The sequence below is a fragment of the Mauremys mutica genome, chromosome 7 (assembly GCF_020497125.1).
Source record: "Mauremys mutica isolate MM-2020 ecotype Southern chromosome 7, ASM2049712v1, whole genome shotgun sequence".
Classification (NCBI taxonomy): Eukaryota; Metazoa; Chordata; order Testudines; family Geoemydidae; genus Mauremys; species Mauremys mutica.
In genome coordinates, this window is record NC_059078.1 from 5,361,904 (window position 1) to 5,384,252 (window position 22,349).

General features: G+C 41.6%; 1 protein-coding gene across 2 annotated transcripts; it reads right to left on the bottom strand.

Moving 5' to 3' along the window:
* Positions 1–670: 670 nt before the first annotated feature.
* Positions 671–21,858, bottom strand: THOC7 (THO complex 7). Of its 2 annotated transcripts, none has more exons than XM_045025114.1 (8): positions 21,725–21,858; positions 17,124–17,241; positions 14,003–14,130; positions 13,538–13,624; positions 9,582–9,639; positions 2,461–2,527; positions 2,245–2,314; positions 671–1,067 (listed from the first exon to the last, which is right to left on the bottom strand). In XM_045025114.1, exons 1-8 carry the CDS (start codon positions 21,732–21,734, stop codon positions 1,000–1,002), a joined length of 606 nt encoding a protein of 201 aa, XP_044881049.1. In that variant the 5' UTR covers positions 21,735–21,858; the 3' UTR covers positions 671–999. The 2 variants fall into 2 exon arrangements, with proteins under 2 accessions (XP_044881049.1, XP_044881048.1); XM_045025113.1 differs by lacking the exon at positions 21,725–21,858 and adding an exon at positions 18,733–19,000.
* Positions 21,859–22,349: the final 491 nt, after the last annotated feature.

Below are 22,349 nucleotides of genomic sequence, written 5' to 3' on the forward strand. Positions count from 1 at the left end.
TACCAATAAACAGTAGTACTACAATAAAGGCTTGTCTATATGAACAGTTAGTTTGTAGCAAGTTGGGGTGTAAATCTACAGCATGAGCCTGCGGTGCACTAACTGGCCATCTGGACCCTGCTGCTGTGCACTAAAAGGTCGATAGTGCGCTTTGATCGACCTCCATTTAAAAGTTGAGCAGATGAAAGTGCACCAGGGACCTTTTAAGTGTGTGGCAGCAGGGTCCACGTGGCCAGGTAGAGCATGACAGGCTGTCTGTGTACACTCCAGCTCACTGCACACTAAACTGCTGTATAGACACACCTTAAGATGTTAGTGATTTAAAGCTGTTGGTGAGCCAACTTTCATATACTGATGTGAGATGATTCTTAAGGTTTATAGTGTATTTGAAACGAAGGAGTAATTACTCTCTCTCATTGGTGGGTTCTAAAATGCACTACACATAGCTGCTACACTGGAAAACTACAAGTAAACCATTTGGTCCAGATTTAGATCCCAAACCTGCATCTGGGTCCACTAGTGTGGTCTCCTGGATATGGGTAGAGGCTACTGGCATGACTGTGACTGCACACAGGCACAGGACTCCTGACTGGTGGGCTCAATGCAGGATCAGGGCCTTAATACTTTATTGTAAATCTAGGTTTTTAGCCTCCAAAAAAAAGAGAAAATGATTTGTAAACACGTTTTATTGCCAACACTTATCATCGTAGCTGATTACCGTACAGAAACATTTCACTCTGCAACTTAAAAGCCTAAAATATTTTCCTAGTTCACAAAATATAAAGCTTTTTGTATTAAACCAAATACAGCGTCTGTCCACGCTTTGTCTATGAAGGCTTTTTACTGATCAGTAACTGTTTTACTGTAGCACTAACAAAACAAGTATTTTTGTATTAAAAAAACTAGTATTCATACAAATTCACAGAAGTGGCAGCAAGATTTTATTTCTTAAAAAAAGTTCAAGAGCTATGGAAATTCTCAGGTAAGTCCAAAGTCTGTCTACTGTTTAGTCTCTGCTTCCATGTGAGTTTCTTGGGATTCCTCTGCTTCTGAAAGTTTTTCATCATCTGAAAATTAGATTGTGTCTGTTATTGAAACATGCTCAGATTAGACTTGATATTTATATATAAACTGTACTGGAGAATGTTATCCCAGTTGTTTAGCACTGCATTATACAGAACATTAAGAAACTAAGACTGTGACACAAAAAAGGGAAAACACACTAATTCAAAGCTAAGGCTGACATTTGCCCCTCAATTGGTTCTGTTTCAGCTACTACAGCAATTAGTGTTTGTGTATTTGTATATGAAAAATCCTGTAATATCAATGCACAAAGTTTGTATCAGCTTCCATTACTAATGTCCTGGCTTCTTGCATTGTGAACTCTTTTATCAGAGCAGTACTAATACCTGACTCATTTAATGCTTTTCATCTGCACCTCCGCTGTGAAATTTATTAAAAGCTTCCGTGACAAAACTGTAGCCTTAGTATGCCAGATATTCAACCTTGGAAAGACAGGAACATGTCTTGTTTGGAATAGGTACATATCTGGCCTCAGAGTATACTATATGAAGATTATATCAGAAAGAACTGTCTAGTGGTTAAGCTCTAGCGTGGGAGTCAGGAGACCCAAGTTCAATTCCCTGCTTTGCCACAGACTTCCTGCATGTCCTTGGGAAAGTCACTCAGTCTCTCTGGGCCTTGGTTCCCTATTAGTTTACCTGTGTCACAGGGGTGTCGTGAGGATAAAGACAGTAAGGATTGAGATGTCCAACACTACAGAAATGGGAGCCATATCAGTAACTTAGATAGAGACCATTTTTGGTTAGTTCAACAAATATTTATGAACATATTTTTATACTGTGGCTCTGAAGGGTAACAGATATGTCACTATTTTTACAATCACATTTCAAAGGAGTTTATTAAAAACTATGAAAGGTTTGCCCCTACTCTACTCCATCATAGCTGGCTCCTAGAATAAATTTTGAGAAGAATTTTTTTATTTTAGAAAAGATTCTCTTACTTAAGTAGTGCTGAATGCAGTAGTTTAATATAGGAAATACAGATACTACAACAACTTTAATGATTTCAGTGCTAGAAGGCATTACTTTGTATACGCTAATTGGAAAAAAGACACTCCGCTCCCCTTACTCATGGAAATCGTCTTACTGGCTATAATAGAACTACTCCTGAGTAAGCAGAGGAGGATTTGGCCCCATATATTTTCATTTAAGAACCACTTACTTTCCAAAGTTTGCTGAAGTTCATGGATGGTACTCAGAAGCACATGGAACTGCTTTCGTCTCAACTCCAGCTAGAATGACAAAGAACACAACCCACGAACTAAAGTATGGCCAATTAAGTGAGTATATACATGAACTATGAAACTTTCAGTAGATTTCTCATAATTATGTTCATATGAATATAAATATAGATACCAAAATAAAAGAATACGCCTACCTTATCTTCAACATTTTCTTTAATGTGAGAAAGATGTTGAAGTTCTTTTCCCAAAGCTTCTAGCTGCCTGCAAACAAATTCCAATAACTGTCATAGTACAAACCGTGTAATAACAAATTACACACAACTTTTGTGAATTATTAAAAATAATTGAATCATTCTCTGTGGCTTTGCTAAAACACTGGATTGCCTGATTAAAAATGCCTGGAAATGGAAGAAACAAACTCCACAAGATACCCCTGATATTTTCACATGAATGCACTACTTCATCAACTCCTGTGTCTTACAAGAGCAGTAACAGAAGGGCACAGTGGAGTGTATAAGAAATAACTACATACTCCATATAGGAACACAAGAATTGCCAGAGTGGATCAGACCAAAAGTCCATCTAGTTCAGTATCTCATCTCTGATAGTGGCTGGAACCAGATACTTTAGGACATTGCTTCTCAAAGTTGGGCCGCCCCTTGTTCAGGGAAAGGTGCTGGCGGTCCAGGCCGGTTTGTTTAGCTGCCGCATCCGCAGGTTAGGCTGATCGTGGCTCCCACTGGCCGTGGTTCACTGCTCCAGGCCAATGGGGGCTGCAGGAAGGGTGGCCAGCACATCCCTCTGCCCGCGTCCCTTCCCGCAGCCTCCATTGGCCTGGGATGGTGAACTGCGGCCAGTGGGAGCCGCGATCGGCTGAACCTGAGGACATGGCAGGCAAACAAACCGGCCCGGACCGCCAGGGGCTTTTCCTGAACAAGTGGCGGACCAGTTTTGAGAAGCACTGCTTTAGGAGATAGCATAAGAACCCTGCAATAGGCATATGTGGAATAATCTGCCATCCCCTGCCATTAGGTCTCACCCCACTCCCTAATAATTAGAAATTGGCTTAAGCCCCAAAACACAAGGTTTACTATTCCTTCCAAAAAATGGTGTGGTCATTAATTATGAGATATTCTTAATCCATATACTTTTTTTAAATTAAGTTCTTGGCTTCAATGACTTCTTGTAGCAATGAGTGCCACAGCTTAAGAAGTGTGAAAAAGTATTTCCTTTTGTTGGTTTTGAATTTCCTACCTTTCAGTTTAATATGCCCCCCTATTCTTGCATTATATGGGAGACCAGAAGCTCCTCTCTACCTTCTCTATAACACTTATTGTTTTATGTACTTTTGTTACGTCCCCTCTTATCCATCTCCTTTCTAAGCCAAGCAATCCCAGCCTCTCCAACCACGCTTCACCCGAGAGATTTTCCAGGCCTTTGGTCAGGTTTGTCACTCTTCTCTGAACCTCTTCCAGTTCTGCGACATCCTTTGTGAGATCAGGTGACCACTACTGCTAGAACAGTGCACCACTGACTAATACAAAGACATTATGTTTTCAATATTTATTCTCCATCTCATTCCTTATGCTTCCCAACATTTTGTTTTTTCTGTCAGCAGTTGGTCTCCATTACGCAGTGTACAGTGATGTCCCAGGTCCCCTCCCTGGGTTAATGCAGTTAATTTAGAACCCTGTAAGAGGTAAGTAGTTTACATTTTTTCCCCTTCAATTGCCTTTATCAACATTGAATTTTATCTGCCATGGTGTTGCTCATTCACCTAGCTTGTTTAAGTCTTTTCAAGTTCCTCATGGTCTTCTCCTGTCCTGACCATCTTGAATAACTTTGTCATTTGCACATTTTGTTACCTCTCTACTCCCCCTCCTCCTCTCCTTTCCTTTCCAGGTATATTAAACACGGGACCTAGTCCAGCCCCTTGAGACTCCCGCTGTTAACCTTCTGCCATGATAAAAGCTGACCATTTAATCCTACTCTTTGCTTTCTCTCAGACAGTTTTTGATTCAAGATAGTACGTTTTCCTCTCACCTATGCGTATTTAGCTTCTCTAGTAGCCTCTTGTGAAGGACCATGTTGAAGGCCTTTTCCAAGTCTAATTAAATCAGGGGATCTCAAACTGGAGGCCGGGACCCCTCAGGGGGTCGTGAGGTTATTACATGGGGGGTCACGAGCTATCAACCTCCAACCCAAACCCCGCTTTGCCTCTAGCGTTTCTAATGGTGTTAAATATATTTTAAAAAGTGTTTTTAATTCATAAGGGGCGGGGTCGCACTCAGAGGCTTGCTATGTCGAAGGGGTCACCAGTAAAAAAGTTTGAGAGCCACTGAATGAAATTGTCAACTGGTTCTCCTTTATGCACTACTTTACTGACACGTTCAGAGAATTCTAAGAGATTAGTGAGACCCAACTTTCCTTTGCTGAATCCAGGCTGGTTAAATCCTATTAGATCATGACCTTCTAAATGTTCTGGTATTGGTTTTAATGATCAATTCAACCAACTTGTCAGGTATGGACGCAAGGCTTACAGGTCTATAATTAGCCAGATCATCTCTAGGGCCTTTAAAATATGGGTACAATATTTGCCACTTTGCAATACTTCGGAACGTTAGCTTTTCTTAATGAGAGATTTACACTTTTGTTAACTTGGGTATGAAATAGCTGAGCTGCTTCTTCTGAACTCTTGGATATCTGCCACCTTGGCCTAGTGACTTACTGCATTTTCAATTATCTATGTGCTCCACTACCCCTCTTCCACCATATCAAATCTAGGACAGTACCAGAAAATATCAGGTCTGGGGCAGAAATTTACCCAACGTTGTCTGGGGTGAAGACTGATGGAAAGTCATCAGTTTTCTGCTCAGCAATGTTTTTATTTTCCTTAATTGCTCCCTTTAGCCCAGATTCTTTTGCAGGCTTCCTGTTTCCACTACACTTAAAGAAGCTCTTGTTGGTTTTCACATAGAATATCAGGGTGGGAAGGGACCTCATGAGGTCATCTAGTCCAACCCCCTGCTCAAAGCAGGACCAATCCCCAGACAGATCTTCACCCCAGATTCCTAAATGGCCCCCTCAAGGATTGAACTCACAACCCTGGGTTTAGCAGTCCAATGCTCAAACCACTGAGCTATCCCTCCCCGTTTTACCCACTGAGCTATTTGTTCTTCAGACTCCACTTTGGCCCTTCTAATTTCCTTCTTTCGTAATGCCTGCTGTAATTCATGCTCCTGTTTTATTATCTGCAGTATTATCATAGTGCCTCAGAGCCCCAGGCACTGTTGGTTTCACTCGGGTTAGATTTTCCAGATTTTGAAGGCAGTCTCCTTGGCTTGAACAGCCTCTTGAACTTTATCATTCAGCCACAATGGTTTACACCTTGCATTCCCAGTTCCCTTTTTGTTCAGCATACATGAATGACTTCAGACTTACTATTTTTCTAAGTTGCATCCAAGGTACGTCTAGGGATTTCTACTGCCTTTACTTTTCACTCTAGGGCCTTTTTGGCTAACTTTCTCTATTGAAATCTCCTTTTCTGAAGTTTAGTGTCACTTTTTGGTAGTCTACCTGTGGAATCTAATTATATTGTGGTCACTGTTACTAGCTCACTTACTGTCACTTCTTGAATTAGCTCCTGTGTGCTTGTGCCCAGTTTAGCTGTCTTAACAAACAATATGCATTTTAATATGGCTAAATGTAAGTATATACATCTAGGAACAAAGAATGTAGGCCACAGTTACAGGATGGGGGACTCAAGCCTTGGAAGCAGTGACTCTGAAAAAGATTTGGAGGTTGTGATGGATGCTTAGCTGAACATGAACTCCCTGTGTGACTCTGCGGTCAAAAGAGCTAATGTGATCCTAGGATACATAACCTCTCTACTCCTACTTGAGATTTCCCTGTTTATGTTACCTCTACATTTGGCATTGTTGTGACCACTGCTGGAATACTGTGTCCAGTTGTGGTGCTTGCAATTCAAGAAAGACGTAGATAAATTGGAGCGATTTCGGAGAAGAGCCATGAGAATGATTACAGGGTTAGAAAACATGCCCTGGAGTGAGGAGGTCTTTGAGTCTGTCTATGTAGCTTAAAGAGAAGTTTAAGGGGTGACTTGCTTACAGACTATAGGTACCTACATAGGGAACAAATATTTAATAACAGGCTCTTCAATCTAGCAGAGAAAGGTGTAACACAATCCAAGGGCTGGAAATGAAAACTAGACAATTCAGACTGGAAAAGGCATAAATTAATGGTGAGCATAATTAACTACTGGAACAACTTCCCAAGGGTCGTGGTGGATTCTCCATCACTGACAATTTTTATCCAATCTTGATTTGTTTTTCTAAAAGGTACTATAGGAATTATTTCGGGGAAGTTCTATGGACTGTGTTATAACAGGGGGCAGGATAGACAATTGCAGGTCCTTTCCGCTCTTCAAATCTAAGATGATTAAGTCAAAAATAGTCTCTCCTCGTGTCTGCTCTAGTATTTGGAATAGCTAGTTCTAATAACTTACTGTCAAGAAATTATTTCTCTAGACTCGTGTCCCATTGTGTCATATGACCAGTATATGTACATGCACAATAAACCAGGATCTTTTTCCTGACCAATTTTTCTCCAGCTTCTGCAGTGATTAAAAGTACCATGAAAACAGTTGTGTTTCATTAGCTAAGAGCCTTTCATTCCACAGGCCTCCTGATTTAAGGTGGTGGTTCTTGACTTGTAGTATTTGGCTTTGTAACAATTTCTATAAGTGTCCTTCAGAAACAAGAGAGCAAATAGGCAGCAGGTTTAAAACAAATAAAAGGAAGTATTTTTTTTAAACACACAGTCAACCTGTGGAACTCCTTGCCAGAGGATGTTGAAGGCCAAGACTATAACAGGGTTCAAAAAAGAACTAGATAAGGTCATGGAGGATAGGTCCATCGATGGCTATTAGCCAGGATGTGCAGGGATGGTGTTCCTAGCCTCTGTTTGCCAGAAGCTGGGAATGGGTGACAGGGGATGGATCACTTGATGATGCCCTGTTCTGTTCATTCCCTCTGGGGCACCTGGCATTGGCCACTGTTGGAATACAGGATACTGGGCTAGATGGACCTTTGGTCTGACCCGTATGGCCACTCTTATGTAATATGATCTTGGTGGTTAAGGCACTGGACTAGGATTTAGGAGACCTTGGTTCAATTCTTACTGTATTAACTTGAGCAAGTCATTCAGTCTCTATGTCCCAGTTCCCCACCTGTATAATTGAGATACTAATCCTCTCTTATTGCCCTAGTCTGTCTCTCTTGTTTAGAGCATATATTCTTCAGGGCAGGGACTCTCTCTTCCTATGTATTTGTACAGGGTGTAATAGATAAGATGGGTACCCCATAGTAAGGCCTCCACATATTCCTGTAATTCAAATAATAGGAAGAGAAAATGACGTAAAGGAAACGGCAGAAAACCAAACGTGAAATACTATTGCTGCTATCTATGGATTTGCTAAGGGCACTTGTGCTCAGATGACTGATGTGTAAGGTAAATAAGAGTGGCTTCCTTCCAAGAAATATGTTCCAGCTGCCTTATTTGAAAAACTACAGCCACTTCTGACATCTACATAGCATGAGCTTCCTAGTGATGAGTGGCACAACGACTGGTTAAATAGGAAATTTCTATGCTGCATGCAGTGTCAATTTTTAAATGAAATGTTCTCACCAGCTCAAAAATATTATCCTAGTAGTTGTATTTTCTAAAGTCAAACAATTATAGATCTTCCATTTGATATAGAAAATCATGGAACATGGAATGACAGTTTCCCTTTGTTATTTAAAGGCAGGTGGCCAGAGCAAATCAGATATGTAAGTATAAGCAACACTCAAGTGAGAACACTAAACTATAGTGTTCCCACACAGTGACTGTCATCTTTAATCAAGTTCAGAGGACAGTGCTAGAATATTTGAGATTGTGAGATCAAAACCGATCCTCCTCCTTGATCAGTACTAAATATCCAATTTTACAAATTCAGCAATCACAGAACCAGTGATGTAAGTTACAGGTAGAGTAAGTTGGACAGCTAGAAAGTGTAAATTGCCTGATTGGGGAAATAACTAGGGGTGCAGGATAGTAATTTATAAACTGAGGAGGTGGGGCCATTGTAGGAAAAGGCATAACAGGATCACTCCATGCATCTGAAGAAGTGGGGTTTTTACCCACAAAAGCTTATGCCCAAATAAATCTGTTAATCTCTAAGGTGCCACTGGACTCCTCGTTGCTTTTGTGAATACAGACTAATACGGCTACCCCCCTGATACTAGGAAGATGTAAACAAAGTAGCAGGGGCTTTCCTGCTACTCATTTATTGCATCCCTTTTGCATGTATGTTACATGTTCTGCCCCACTGGTGACAATCACGTTACTTTGCCATTACACCTCTTTTTCTGATCAACCTGTCCGCAGTGAGTTTGGGCCGAGACTGCACCAGCATGCAGATCTGCGTTTCACCCACTAAGTATAATATATGAATAACATTTCAAATACAAAGTAATAGCAATACTTTTGAACAGAAATGCCTGGAGGTTAATTAAAATATTAAGGAATATACCTGTTAAAAGAGAGTCACCACATACCAAACTTTAAACATAGAAACATTGCAGCCCTTTCGAACAAGCAAATGAAGAAAATGGTGTACAAAAACCTCCACCAATAGCAGCATAAAAACTTAGCTTTTAAATGTTTGTTATAAAATCAAGTGAACACCACTTGAATGAAGAGACCCTATTTTCTAAGCAATAAGCATTAATTAGGATACTTAATGAACCACACTGAGTTAGCTTACAATTATCTCACCCTCAATATTAAACAACCTGAGGTCCATTTGAATAGGTATGGTGGGCAAAGTTTACACAAGTGCAGAATACAAATGAAAAAACGACTAAAGGGTTTTTTGCATCTGTGCAAAAACCTGTGTAAACAGAACATTTTCCACAGTAATTAACAATATAGAAAGAATCTCCATAAATGGTTAAGTGTAGGTCTGCTGCTCATATGTCACCTATGAGATGGAGGTCTACCCATCTTCTATTTCTTTAGATGTAAGTTTGTTTCCAAAACATGAAACCAATTAAGGTAATTTGTTCTATGTTGCAAGAATCGAAGCAGCTCTTGAATGAGCAAAAATATTTTGCAGAGTAGGTTAATTAATAAACTAAACCTCTGCAATATGTAGTAACTGATTTAAATGCTGAAGATCCATAATAAGATGATTTATGTTAAGTGACGGAACAGCTGTTGGCTTATGTTAACTTCAAATCAGCCCTATACTTACTTTAATGTTTCATGTCTGTCTGGATGGTGCTGTATTACTTTAGCCAATGCATCATATTCTGAAAGGGAAAAAAAACCAAACTTTTAAACTCTTCTGGGTAAGGATTTCTAAAGCCAGATCCAGTCAATAGCACCACTTGTAGTGGAAAGACCCATGCTCAGTACTAAGTATTTGTAGAGTTGGACCCATAAATAGAATGGTAGGTAGTTTATCGTGTCGAGTAATTTTTCACTCCTGTTCAACGCCTATACCTATTTGTTGTGTAAGTATAGTTTACTCTTTAAATATACATGGTTTCTGGTGTGTGTTAGATAAATAGCCAACCACATCTATGGTTTTAAAACTGATGGTATGATACCGTATTTAAGAAATAGTCTTATCTTGTAATTAAAGAGCAGAGCTACAGTCATGTGGGCAACTGTAGCCTTGCCAGTTCCTATACGTGAACCAAGTATCTACAAATTCACATGAAAAACTTTATGCAGTGTGTGTATAAAGTTTTCATCAAGAACTAGCGAGAACATGGCACAAGCAAAAACTTTAACATAAGAATAAAGGACTGGCAGGGACCTCCTGGATCATCAACTCTCCTGCTCTTATAAGCAATCCTATCATAAAATCCTATTCATAAACTGAATGTCACTCCTTCAACGGGTAGTAACCTAACTTCGAGCCTAAATCTAGACCTAGTCCTGCAAGGTGCTGAGTGTCATGAATTTCTACTGAAATACATGGGAGCTAAGAGCACTCAGAACCTTGAATTCAAAATTATCCAGCAAAGAGATACTGGCAAAATAACTAATTTGAATACACCTTTGCCTCTGAGTAAGACAAATGTACTGGGTTTTTATAATACTGTTTACTTATCTTTGACAAAGAAAGATTCTTATTTCCAATAACTTCTAGTTTTGTGCCTTAGCAAAATGCTTTATGTACAAGATTGCAGGGGAATGTTTTAAAATGTTTCCACTGAAATTATGAATATACTCCTTTTTATGAGAAGTGATCAACTGTACATCTTGGAACTCCTCAGATGTGGTTTGTACGGGGAGAGTAATTGACTTGTTGCTGGCTGTGTGTATGTGTGTCAGTCTGGATTTTGGCCCCAATCCTACATTGGAAATCACATGGGTGCACGTGTATAGTTCTCTGTGCTGGATAAAGGCCTTCAAGAGGAAAGGCTGTAATGCTTCCAAGGGGACCCCAGCGATATGAGGAACCTTGCTAGCACCTGCGCTTAACAAGAGGAAGCCTTGTCTATGACTGCTGTGGATCAGCCTCTGGCAACACAAGCACTGCCTTCCAGGCCACCTCTCTGTGTAAAGGTTAGCAAAAGGCACGCACAAACTCCTAAGTCCTCCCAACACCTCTGGGGTGCTCAGCGCCTGTTCCATTGAACACGCAGAGAACTCCTGAAAGAAAAGTACACCCCATCTTGCAAGATTCAACTCAGGATTACTTCAAACACAGCACTAATATTTACAGTGAAAACAAGAATAACTTTATCTATTATCAAAGAACAGAGATTCAAGTGATAGAAAATAAGAATTTTGGAAACAAATGGTTGTAGATCAAACAAAATCATAACTTACCTGACGAGGCATTCCCCTATCTCCTACAAGACAGCTTACCCCAAGTCCTTTCCCCAGCATTTTCAACAAGTTTGGCAAAGATCCCATCTCCTAAGATCAAGCCTCCTGCTGGCTTGTCCGCATAGATTGAATAACTGAGGGTTCATCTGCACCCCACATAGTTTCAAAAGGTCATTGTTTTAGAGATAAATAGGATAACCCCTGCTATTTTTTTCTTGCAGTCTTCGCAATCCATTGATTAGCATTTTGTCTCAATTTGCATGTGACTAATCAGAGGGAGATAAGCATCTCAGTCATCATTAAAGACCTTACATCACACATTCTGGAGGACTAGTATGTAGCTATCAGGCCCAGAGGCACTCTGTAACCCTTATGTACCCCTGTACCTTCTATCAGTTGGCATCAGGAGGTCCTTTAGGTCACTCTGGATAGTCATAAGTAGAGCCTTGTGCGGATACAAAAAGGTGTATCCGCATCCAAGCCGCAAAAATTGTCTGCGGATTTGCAGGGCTCTGAACAGCTCCACAGGTCATTGTGCAGCAGTGATGCAGGCCTGTGTCAAGCCCCCAAACGCCTGCCCTCTCTGCCCCACTTCTCCCCTGAGGCCTCCTGTCCTGCTGCCCATTCCACCCCTTCCTTACATTCTAACCTGCTCCAGGCAGGGAGGCTACAATTCTGGGTCTTTCTATGCAGCACCGCCCTCCCCGTCTGGGCGGGGCCACCCGTACGCAATTGTAGCAGCTCTCATGCACGCAGCCACTGCCGCCTGTTCTTTTAAAGAACCCCACCTTCAAAATGGTGCTTGGCTCACTCCCTAATGGGAGCTGTAGTTTACCTCCCTCTAAGCAAGCTGGGGACTACAACTCCCAGAATACCCAGCACGCTGCTGCATGATTCAGAGAGCAGAGCTGGAGCCTGCAGGCTGGGTGAGAGCCACTCTGTTCGGGTGAGTGTGTGCTGCGGAGCCCTGCGTGGATACAAAATTTGTATCTGCATCTGCGCTGCGATCTGCAAAAATGGTCTGTGGATATTTGCATCCGTGGATTTGCAGGGCTCTAGTCATAAGACGCTGGGTTTTGGGGGAATTTTGTTTGGTTTTGGCATAATAGTGTCTCCTTGAACCATGCCCTATGTCTCCCTGACGTCTACTTGCCCGATCTTGGCTGCCGTGCGCACTCAAAATTCACTGGCTTGACTTTACTTTACTAGGCGTTTTGCATAGGTAGGCAATGCAGAACAGATATTTACTGTATTACTTGTTGTGAAATTACAATAAATTTTTATTATTAAATCATGGAATCTTCCTAGTTGCATCAGATTTGTTAAGCCCTTCACCCACTTTATTTTTTAAAAAGAAAAACCTAAATTTTAGGTCTAAAAGTAGTAGTCTGTAAAGTGTTTTTATAGGAATTTTTTTTTTCAGAAAAGTAAGTTTCAAATAAACAATGCTTTGCAAGCCAAATGGCACACACGTACATGCTGCACTATTACTGGATGTAGGAATTCTCTTTATCCAGTGGGCGTGGTACTCAAAAGATTAAACAGTCTTCATGGAGCCAGGATTTTCTCTCACTCTTTGAAAAATGCTGACACCGCTTCCTTATTAATTACTTTTCAAAGTGTATAACAATTTTAAGTGAGCAGTCTGATTATGGGAACTGATATTTTCTCATTTAGAGCCTTATTGCTCTGGTATGGCATATGGGTTTTTCCATTGCTTATTTTACTATAATGGCACAAACCTAGCTCTGACATACCTGGTCACATCTGTAATTTTCTAATTTCACATGTCACTGGTTTATTTTTCTCCAAATTGGACTAGTCCAGAGGTAATGGTCTGCACTGCCATGCAGGAGACTTCACTGTGCCATGAAGGAAGTTTGATGATTGATCATTTTCTATTCTTCCCCTGACCAGGCAGCATAGTGGTAGAAGTTTGCCATTCTGCTCACCCATGTTCCTTCCCTTCAATTAGGAACAGTACAGATTGGCTCTGAACGGAGACTTGTCCAGTTCTCCCTGGGTGCGAGGGGTGAGTGGCAGAAGTTCAAAGGTGTTTGGAAAGTACAAGAAAACTGGAATATACTCGCACATCGAAATGGGGTTCCCTGTCTCTCCCTCCCTCCAATAATGTCCAGACCCTAAGAATTTCAAATGCTAGTCATGAAAAGTAATTCTGAAATACAGATTTCTGTTTTGACATTAATACATTCACAAAAACTACTGTAATTTCTTGGAACAAGCGCTCTTTAAAAATAGCTGGTTTCGTAATTTATTTCTTGGACTATGCATAAAACCAAGTCTATCCTCAAAACAACAAATCTTTGCTATTAGTTTTTCAGTATCGGTCCAATTTTAGCTTACCTTGACGATTTTTTCGTATTCTTTTTGCTTGCAGAATCTGCTTTTTGCATTCAGCAATTTTCTCATGTGCTGCAGCTATACTATTTTCTTTATAAAAAAAAAAAATCAAATCCCCAAAGGTAAGAGGTACAGTATTTGATTCAAAAGTACTCAACTGTCAATAAGCCAATTTTCTAAACTACAATGTCACAAGGCAACTGACTTCAACCCTGGCCCTGCTGGAAATTTTTATTCCCTTTATATAACTGTATTCCCTTGTGCATTTTGAATTTGTATTTTAAATATTGGCAGGATGCTCAAAGCCTGTGCATGGGTGTTTTTCATTAAAAATTGAAATAAATATATATTTGTAGAAACAGTAGACAAATGATGCTAAATCTGCCAGAAATTGTCTCAAGCTTTAATACTGGACTAACTGCCTTACAAATGTTACCACAAATACTCAGGAAGTTTAGTTCTCTTTACCTATGTCTTTGTAGATTTTTTCATAGTTCTCCATTTCTCTGAGGTTCATATCATAGACAAGCAGAGTTTTTCCCATTGAAAATTCACATTGTGATAAAGTGCTCAACATGCGCTGGTACTGGCTGTACCTAAAGGTGGACAAGTTGTTGTTGAACATTTCCATTAAAAATTTTTTAACTGCTTATTTACTATTACAATGCCACGGAAGACTAAATATCTCATGAAATATAACAGCAATTGGAGAAATGTAAGATTCCAAGCATTTAATGTATAATTCTTGAAAATTTAATTATACATATACCATAGTGGTTAACTAAAGCATTAAGTCTTTCAGTTTATTTTCAGGATGCCAAATGGGTATTCACATAATAGACACAATCCATGGGTGAATCTAAGTGTCTCATTAGAGAAGACTGCATATCCACTGCGATAAGTATTTAATATTTATATTACAGTAATATTCAGAGGCCCTACTTGGATTAGAGTTCCATGGTGCTCCTGCTCTAAAAATGCATACGAGGACAGGATTATATCTCTTTGTATAAAGCAGATACATAATTTTATAGGGGCGTTCTGGAATTTATATCTAATGATAGTATAACAATGGAATAGTATAGAAATATTTATTGTAAAGCAAGTTGCTTGCTCCATGGACACTTGCTTTCCATCACAGCTATCGGATGCTTATTTTGGTAAGTGGAAGATGCAGGTTTATTTAATTTGTGTGTGTCACATTTTCACACAGGATTGCTTTATGTTGTTTGCAGACCTTTAGCATAAATGCAATTCTTCACAAGTCAGACCATTGAAGTTCTATGGACATGTTTTCCAATGGTTAATGATTTAATTTAAAACGTGTCTCTACTTTGAATAGATTTGATTTGCAATATGGATTACTTTGTCAATTCTCTTTTTCAAAGTCTTGCCCTGAACACTCTTTCTCGGCAATGCTCATACTGTCATCCAGAAGACAACTTCCTCCAAGCATCTAGTTTTACAGTGTTCTCTCTAATAAAGTACTCCCCTTCATTTTGAATGGAGTTAATTTAATGGGCTTTTTCTCTGACATCTTTTTACAGAGGAAAAAAAGCAACAGATTGTCTTCTCCAGGACACACCTTTTAGTTATCCTCTACTACAGCTGTCAGTTGCTGTAAAACCAGTAGCAGAAAGATAATAGTACTGAGCGTCTCTCAATAATGCTTAAGCAATGGCATAGATTCAATATCACCAACCCAAAACATTACAGAAAGTCAGGCCTTCAAAAGAAATCATTCATTTAAATCATGAGATTTTTTTAAAAGGGATTTTTATTTGCCTTCTGGTTTTTGAGTGCTTAAAGTACAAACTTTTCTCTATACCAATGAGGGCTAGATACTTACTTTAAAAAAAAAATGAAAGCAGATATTCTCATTTAATCACTTGACTCCAAGACCTGGGGCTTTAAATAAAATACCAGTATCACAGAAGTTGGCAAAAAATGGCTACACAATGCTAATTGTCTTAGCTATGTAACTGCTGCAGGGTTTGGATTGTAAACAATACATGGCCATATTTAAATGTAACAAAAATAGGGCTGTCAATTAAATTAAAAAAATTAAGTTGAACTTACAAATGTAGAATTATGTACAAAAAATAACAGAAATCAAAAATAAAACAATGGAAAACTCTAGAGCTACAAGTCCACTCAGTCCTACTTCTTGTTCAGCCAATCACTCAGACAAACAAGTTTGTTTACATGTGCAGGAGATAATGCTGCCCGCATCTTGTTTACAATGTCACCTGAAAATGAGAACAGGTGTCCACATGGCACTTTTGTAGCCGGCATTGCAAGATATTTACATTCCAGATGTGGTAAAGATTCATGTCCCTTCATCTTCAACCACAATTCTAGAGGACATATGTCCATGCTAATGAGGGGTTCTGCTTGATAACGATCCAAAGCAGTGTCGACCGATGCATGTTCACTTTCATCATCATAAGTCAGATGCCACCAGCAGAAGGTTGATTTTCTTTTTTGGTGATTCGGGTACTGTAGTTTCCATATCGGAGTGTTGTTCTTTCAAGACTTCTGAAAGCATGCTCCACACCTCATCCTTCTCATATTTTGGAAGGCACTTCAGATTCTTAAACCTTGGGTGGAGCTGTAGCTATCTTTAGAAATCTCACATTGGTACCTTCTTTGCATTTTGTAAGATCTGCAGTGAAAGTGTTCTTAAAATGAACAACGTGCTAGGTCATCATCCAAGATGGCTATAAATGTAATATATGGCAGAATGAAGGAAAACAGAGCAGGAGACATACTACTCTCCCCCAAGGAGTTCAGTCACAAATTTAATTAACGCATTATTTTTTTAACGAGCGTCATAAGCATGGAAGCATGTCCTCTGGAATGGTGGCCGAAGCATGAAGGGTCATACGAATGTTTAGCATATCTGGTACGAAAACACCTTGCAACGCCGGCTACAAAAGTGCCATGTGAACACCTGTTCTCACTTTCAGGTGATGTAAATAAGAAGCAGAGAGCATTGTTTCCCGTAAATGTAAACAAACTTGTTTGTCTTAGTGATTGGCTGAACAAGAAGTAGGACTGAGTGGATTTGTAGGCTCTAAAGTTTTGCACTGTTTTGTTTTTGAGTGCAGTTACGTAACAAAAAAAAAAAATCTACATTTGTAAATTGCACTTTCACCATAAAGAGATTGCATTACAGTATTGTACAAGATGAACTGAAAAATACTATTTCTTTTATCATTTTTACAGTGCAAATATTTGTAATAAAAATAATATAAAGTGAGCACTGTACACTTTGTATTCTGTTTTGTAACTGAAATCAATATATTTGAAAATGTAGAAAAACATCCAAAAATATTTAATAAATGTCAATTGGTATTCTATTGTTTAACAGTGCAATGAAAACTGCGATTAATCATGATTACTTTTTTTAATCATGATTTTTTTTGAGTTAATTGTGTGAGTTAACTGTGATTAATCAACAGGCCTAGATAAAAATATATGTTTTAAGATGAACGGCACTGTTTTTCAAAACAAAACAAGCTTCAGGATCTAAACATTGGTATGTAGACAACATTACTTTAAATAAGAAAAACAGAGAATGAAATACCCCTCTTCTTGAGATCCAGAGTTGCACCATTTAATGAAGCTCTTCACTAACAAATTAATTCGTCTGTCGTCGCCAGCACCATCTCCATCAATTAAAAGTCGTTTACGAATAACTTCATCTAAAGTAGAGGAAAATCATTTTTTAAACACACGACTCTGCTGTTAACATTAGATAAAAGAACAGGAGTACTTGTGGCACCTTAGAGACTAACAAATTTTTTTGAGCATAAGCTTTTGTGGGCTACAGCCCACTTCATCAGATGCACGCAGTGGAAAATAGAGTAGGAAGATATATATATATATATATATATATATATATATACACACACACACACACACACACACAGAGAACATGAAACAACGGGTGTTACCATACACACTAACGAGAGTGATGAGTTAAGGTGAGCTATTACCAGGAGAGAAAAAAACTTTTTGTAGTGGTAATCAAAATGGTCCATTTGCAATTGACAAGAAGTTGTGAGGGAGGGGGGATATAAACATGGGGAAATAGTTTTACTTTGTGTAATGACCCATCCACTCCCAGTCTTTATTTAAGCCTAATTTAATGGTGTCCATTTTGCAAATTAATTCCAATTCATTAGATAAGTTACGTTTATGACAGATCCCTGGTTCAAGTTTTATCCTGGTTTTGAATGATAGCCCTCCCATTACAGCCTCGCTCTGAAGAGAACATTTCCTATAGCAGGCAGTAGGATTTTTGATATATCCAAAAAAAAACCAACCCCTCACAACCCCCAAAACAGCATGCCCTTCAGTTCCCCAAATTGAAAGGGTCTCTTGAGTGGGGGGATCTGGAATGGGGAAGTCTGGAGCCCAGGACGGCATGATGGCTTGTGTGTGTTGGGGTGGTAGCTCTGGGTGGGAAAAGAAGAGGATGGCACCCACAGCTGGGGGGAGAGGGTCTGCAATGGAAGGGGGCATCGGGAGAGGCCTGGAGCCCACAGCTGCGTGGAGGACAAAATGCAGGTGCTAGGGGAAGCGAGTAGCGCAACACTGGAGACGAGTGGGGCTCACCCGGAACCCCGAAAGGTGGGGGGGGGTCTCTCTGGGACTGAAACGCAGGACTGGGGGGCACCCCAGAGGGAGGTGACGTGGAGGGGCCCACGGCCCCCCAAGCTCTGGGGTCTCTGGAGAGCAGGGGGAACCCGAGCACAAAGCTGTGGGTCCCGGGTCAGGAGCGGAGAGCTGTATCGGGGGGAGGCCTGGGCCCGGGAAGGAGGTTCCGGAGCCCCGGGCTGTACGCGAGGCGGAGGCCCGGCCCGGGGAGGGGGATGCTCCGGAGCCCCGGGCTGTGCGCGAGGCGGAGGCCCGGCCCGGGGAGGGGGATGCTCCGGAGCCCCGGGCTGTATAAGGCGAAGGCCCGGCCCAGAGGCCGGTCTCGGAGCCCCGGGCTGTACGCGAGGCGGAGGCCCGGCCCGAGAGGCCGGCTCGGAGCCCCGGGCTGTGCGCGAGGCGGAGGCCCGGCCCGGGGAGGGGGATGCTCCGGAGCCCCGGGCTGTATAAGACGGGGGCCTGAGGCCGCGGCTCGGCTCGGCTCCGGGTGGAGGAGGCGGCGGGGACCCGGACCCGGGCCCGGGCCGGGCTCTCACCATCGGTCACGGCCCCCATGGCGGCGAAGGCGGCTGCGGGTGCTGGAGCCGGCGGGGCGGCGGCGGCAGTGAGTGAGGTCAGCTTCCCACAATGCAGCCGGGTAAGCGGCAGCCATGGAGGCGGAGGCTGGGGCCTGAGCTGCTCCCTGCGGACCCGGGGCCCCGCTCTGCCGCGCCACCGGCTGGCGGGGGAGAGGGCGGGCGGGCGAGGCCTGCACCCCGCACGGAACCGGCCTCTTCCTCGCCGCGGGCAGCCTCAGCAGGTGAGGGGCGGGCGCCAGGCTCCACCCCCGCTCGCCGGCCTCGTCCCGTCTCACCCCTCGCTGTCACCTTCCCCGGCTTGCTCCCATGGCCCTGGCACCGTGGCCCTGGCACTGTCCCCTTCCTTCGCCCTCCCTCGCGCTGGGGCCCTGCTCGCGTCCCGGGCGCCATCCCCCTCGGTCCCAGCGTCGGCGTCGTGTCCCGGGTGTCGTCCCCCTCGGCGTCGTGTTCCTTGCCCCATCCCAACCACCTCCCTCGTCGCCGGCCTCGTGTCCCTGGCGTCGTCGCTGGCCTCGGCGTCGTGTCCCTGGCGCCGTCCTCCTCGTCGGCGTCGTGTTCCCAGCGCCATCGCCGCTGCCTCCCTCATTGGTGTCATCTTCCCCGTGCCATCCCCCCTCGTGGCTTCGTATTCCTGCCATCCCCTCTCGTGGCTTCGTATTCCCCATTACCGTCACGGGCGTTGTGTTCCCAGCGCCATCTCCGCGGTCTCCCTCATTACTGTCGTTGGCGTCCTGTCCTTCTCGTCGCTGTCATTGGCATCGTGTTCTGGGCGCCATCCTCGCTGTCACCTGTGGCGTTGACGTCGGGTCCTGCGCACAGTCCCCCTGGCCACCCTTGTTGGCATCGTGTCCCTGGTACCACCATGATTTTCTGCCTTGTTGCTTTTGCCATTGTTTCCCATGTTGTTGTTACTGCTATTTCCCTCATCGCAGTTGCCTTCCTCATCATTCCCCTCGATGTGATCGTTTCCGTTATTCTCCATGTCACCTTCCCCACCAGTGCCGCACTTTCCATTGACGTTGGCATGACCGTCGTCTCTCTAGAACTGTCCCAGCTCTCACCCCATTTCCCATCTCTTGGCTGCTGTGGCCATTGTTTCCCCCATCGCCAGCCATATCCCTTACCACTGTTGCCCTTGTATTTGTGCCATTCCTACAACTTCTAATTCCTGGTTGGGTGTGAATGATCCTCTCTTAGCTCATTGAGATCCCATGGCCAGTACCCACATTGGACCTTGTTCTCATCTCTGAGCAGGTAGTGCCCCACATTGTCAAGGTTAATTTTATAACATAATATGGTATCAACAATAATAACTGTCTTCTCCCCTGCCTGTGCCAAGAAGGACCAGACATCTAAATCTGGCAGGATGCCTCCAGGGTCCCAGCTGGCCCTACTGAAGCCAGGGTTTCTGAAATAGCTGCTCACCCACCGACTGGTGCTGTCTCTTTTTTGCATACCCTTTTACTGACCAGCTAAGTATCAGTTTGCAGTGGGAACAGAAGTAATGCCCACATTAAAGATGTTCATACCAAGGCAGAAGCCATCTCTTGTTATAGCATGGCTGGCAGGGCCTCATTGCTCTGTAGAGCAGCTCCCTTAAGACCAAAGCTGGGGTCCAGCAAAAACATAGAGGCGAGATCAAGGGGATGGAGAGGTTAGAGTTTTGTTGATGCCATATGGTGAGCTTTAACATGTGGAACCATAGACAATGACATTGCAGCAACAGCATGGTGAGCTGTAGCAAGTGGCACTGTTAATGTGGTATATTTTAGCAAACACACATGTTTCAAGAGTTTTAGTGGGCTTTGTCTGGATGGTCTAATGCACGGGTTTTTTCCCCCCTATAGTTTTCTCTTTTCATTTTGATCATGATGTGTTAAATAACTTATATGCTTGTTGGGTTTTTTTAATGCTCAAAACATTTGTTTTTTCTCACCAGGGTCAGTCTTTTGTTTTGACATTGTTAAAAGATGTTTTGTAGTGTTTTGAAAATTGATATCAGAAACAGTAAAGTGTGTGTGCACTGTAATGTTTTGCGGTTTCCTGGTTTAAAGGTGAACTTGCATAGGGATTCATTTTGCTCCTGAGACTGGCCTTTAATAGGTACATAGGAATCGCCATACCAAATCAGGGCAGTGCCTATTTAGTTCAGTATCTTGTTTTTATAGTGTCTAGCACCAGATTCTTCAATGGAAGGTACAAGAAGCCCCATAAATGACAATTGGTTTCTTCCTAATCCTAGGTAATTAGTGGTTGGTTTACATCTTGAAGCATGAGCTAAGGTTATGAAATATTACAGTGATGAGTGACAGCAGAGCAAATCTGCATAGATAAAGCATTTCAATCTCTTAAATTTTCTATATTATTTTATGTAATTGTGGATGGTCTTATTATTCATATATGTGTCTAATCCTTTTTTTTAAATTGGGCTAGTTCTGGGCCTCAATAATACTTCATGGCAATGAGTTCACTGGTTAATTTTCTGTGGTTTAAAAAAAACATTTCCTTTGATCAGTTTTGCATTTGTTGCCATTTAATTTCATTGGCTGCCTCTAGTTAAACTGTCTTCTTTGTTTTTTAAGACACTTATCACCCTGATCTTGTTCTAGTATTATGAGAAAGGATAGATAAGAGTGCCTGATTAAACTTCTCTAAGCTGTTCATTATTTTATATACCTCTATCTATCCCCCCTTCTTCATTTCCTCTGTAATCTACATTATCTTAAACATTTTAAACTCTCCTCAGTCCTTCTATGACTGTAATAATTTCTGTATCCTTTCTCTGGACTCTTTCTATTTCTGCTATGTCCTTTTTGGAATGAGGTGGCCAGAATTGAATACTGTATTTCAGCTGAAGAACTACAATCAGTTTATATGCCATTATATTATTTTTGTATTACTTTTTATCACTTTCTTTATCCAGTGCAAGCACTTTTTATTTTTTGATCACCTCTGTCCATTTAGCAGATGTTTTCACTGAACTCTTCACAGTGATATCTAGGTACTTTTCTTTATTGGTTAAAGTTAATTTAGAATCCAGCAAATCATCTGAATAGTTCACATAGTTTAATGATGTTTGTGTGACTCTTGTCTTCATATGTGTCACTGATTATAGAACATTTCAGGGTTCTAGAATGCGCCCTCTGTTTTCTGTCTTTGTCTCACGCTTGAATTAACAGCACTTTGATTTAAAAGAAAATATCAGTAGTTCTAGCTCTATTCTTAAATGAGGCTAAGGTTTAGATCTGCTGCTGTTTATTGAATCCCCATCATAAATTATATCAATACGTCTACACTATCAATGGTTTTTGTTTAATAAAAATGCAGGATTTTAAATGCTATTTAAATCTTTTTAACTACTTCATAGATTTTAAGGCTAGAAGAAAGCATTATGATGATCTAATCTGATCTCCCGCATAACACAGGCCAAGTGACTCCTGTCTCAGGTTCCTATCTTCTGGTTGAACTAGAGTATGTCTTTTAGAAAAATATCCAGTCTCTGGATTTAAAGACTTCAAGTGATGGAGATCCGCTACATTCTTTGGTAAGTTGTACTAATGGTTAATTATCCTCAG

Bases quoted from the DNA above. Each gene is read 5' to 3' on its own strand.
- THOC7 (XM_045025113.1), bottom strand. The intron at 2,315-2,460 runs GTAGGCGTATTC...TTGTCATTCTAG, and splicing joins AAGAAAATGTTGAAGATAAG to CTGGAGTTGAGACGAAAGCA. The intron at 1,068-2,244 runs GTAAGTGGTTCT...TCTAATTTTCAG, and splicing joins ACTTCAGCAAACTTTGGAAA to ATGATGAAAAACTTTCAGAA.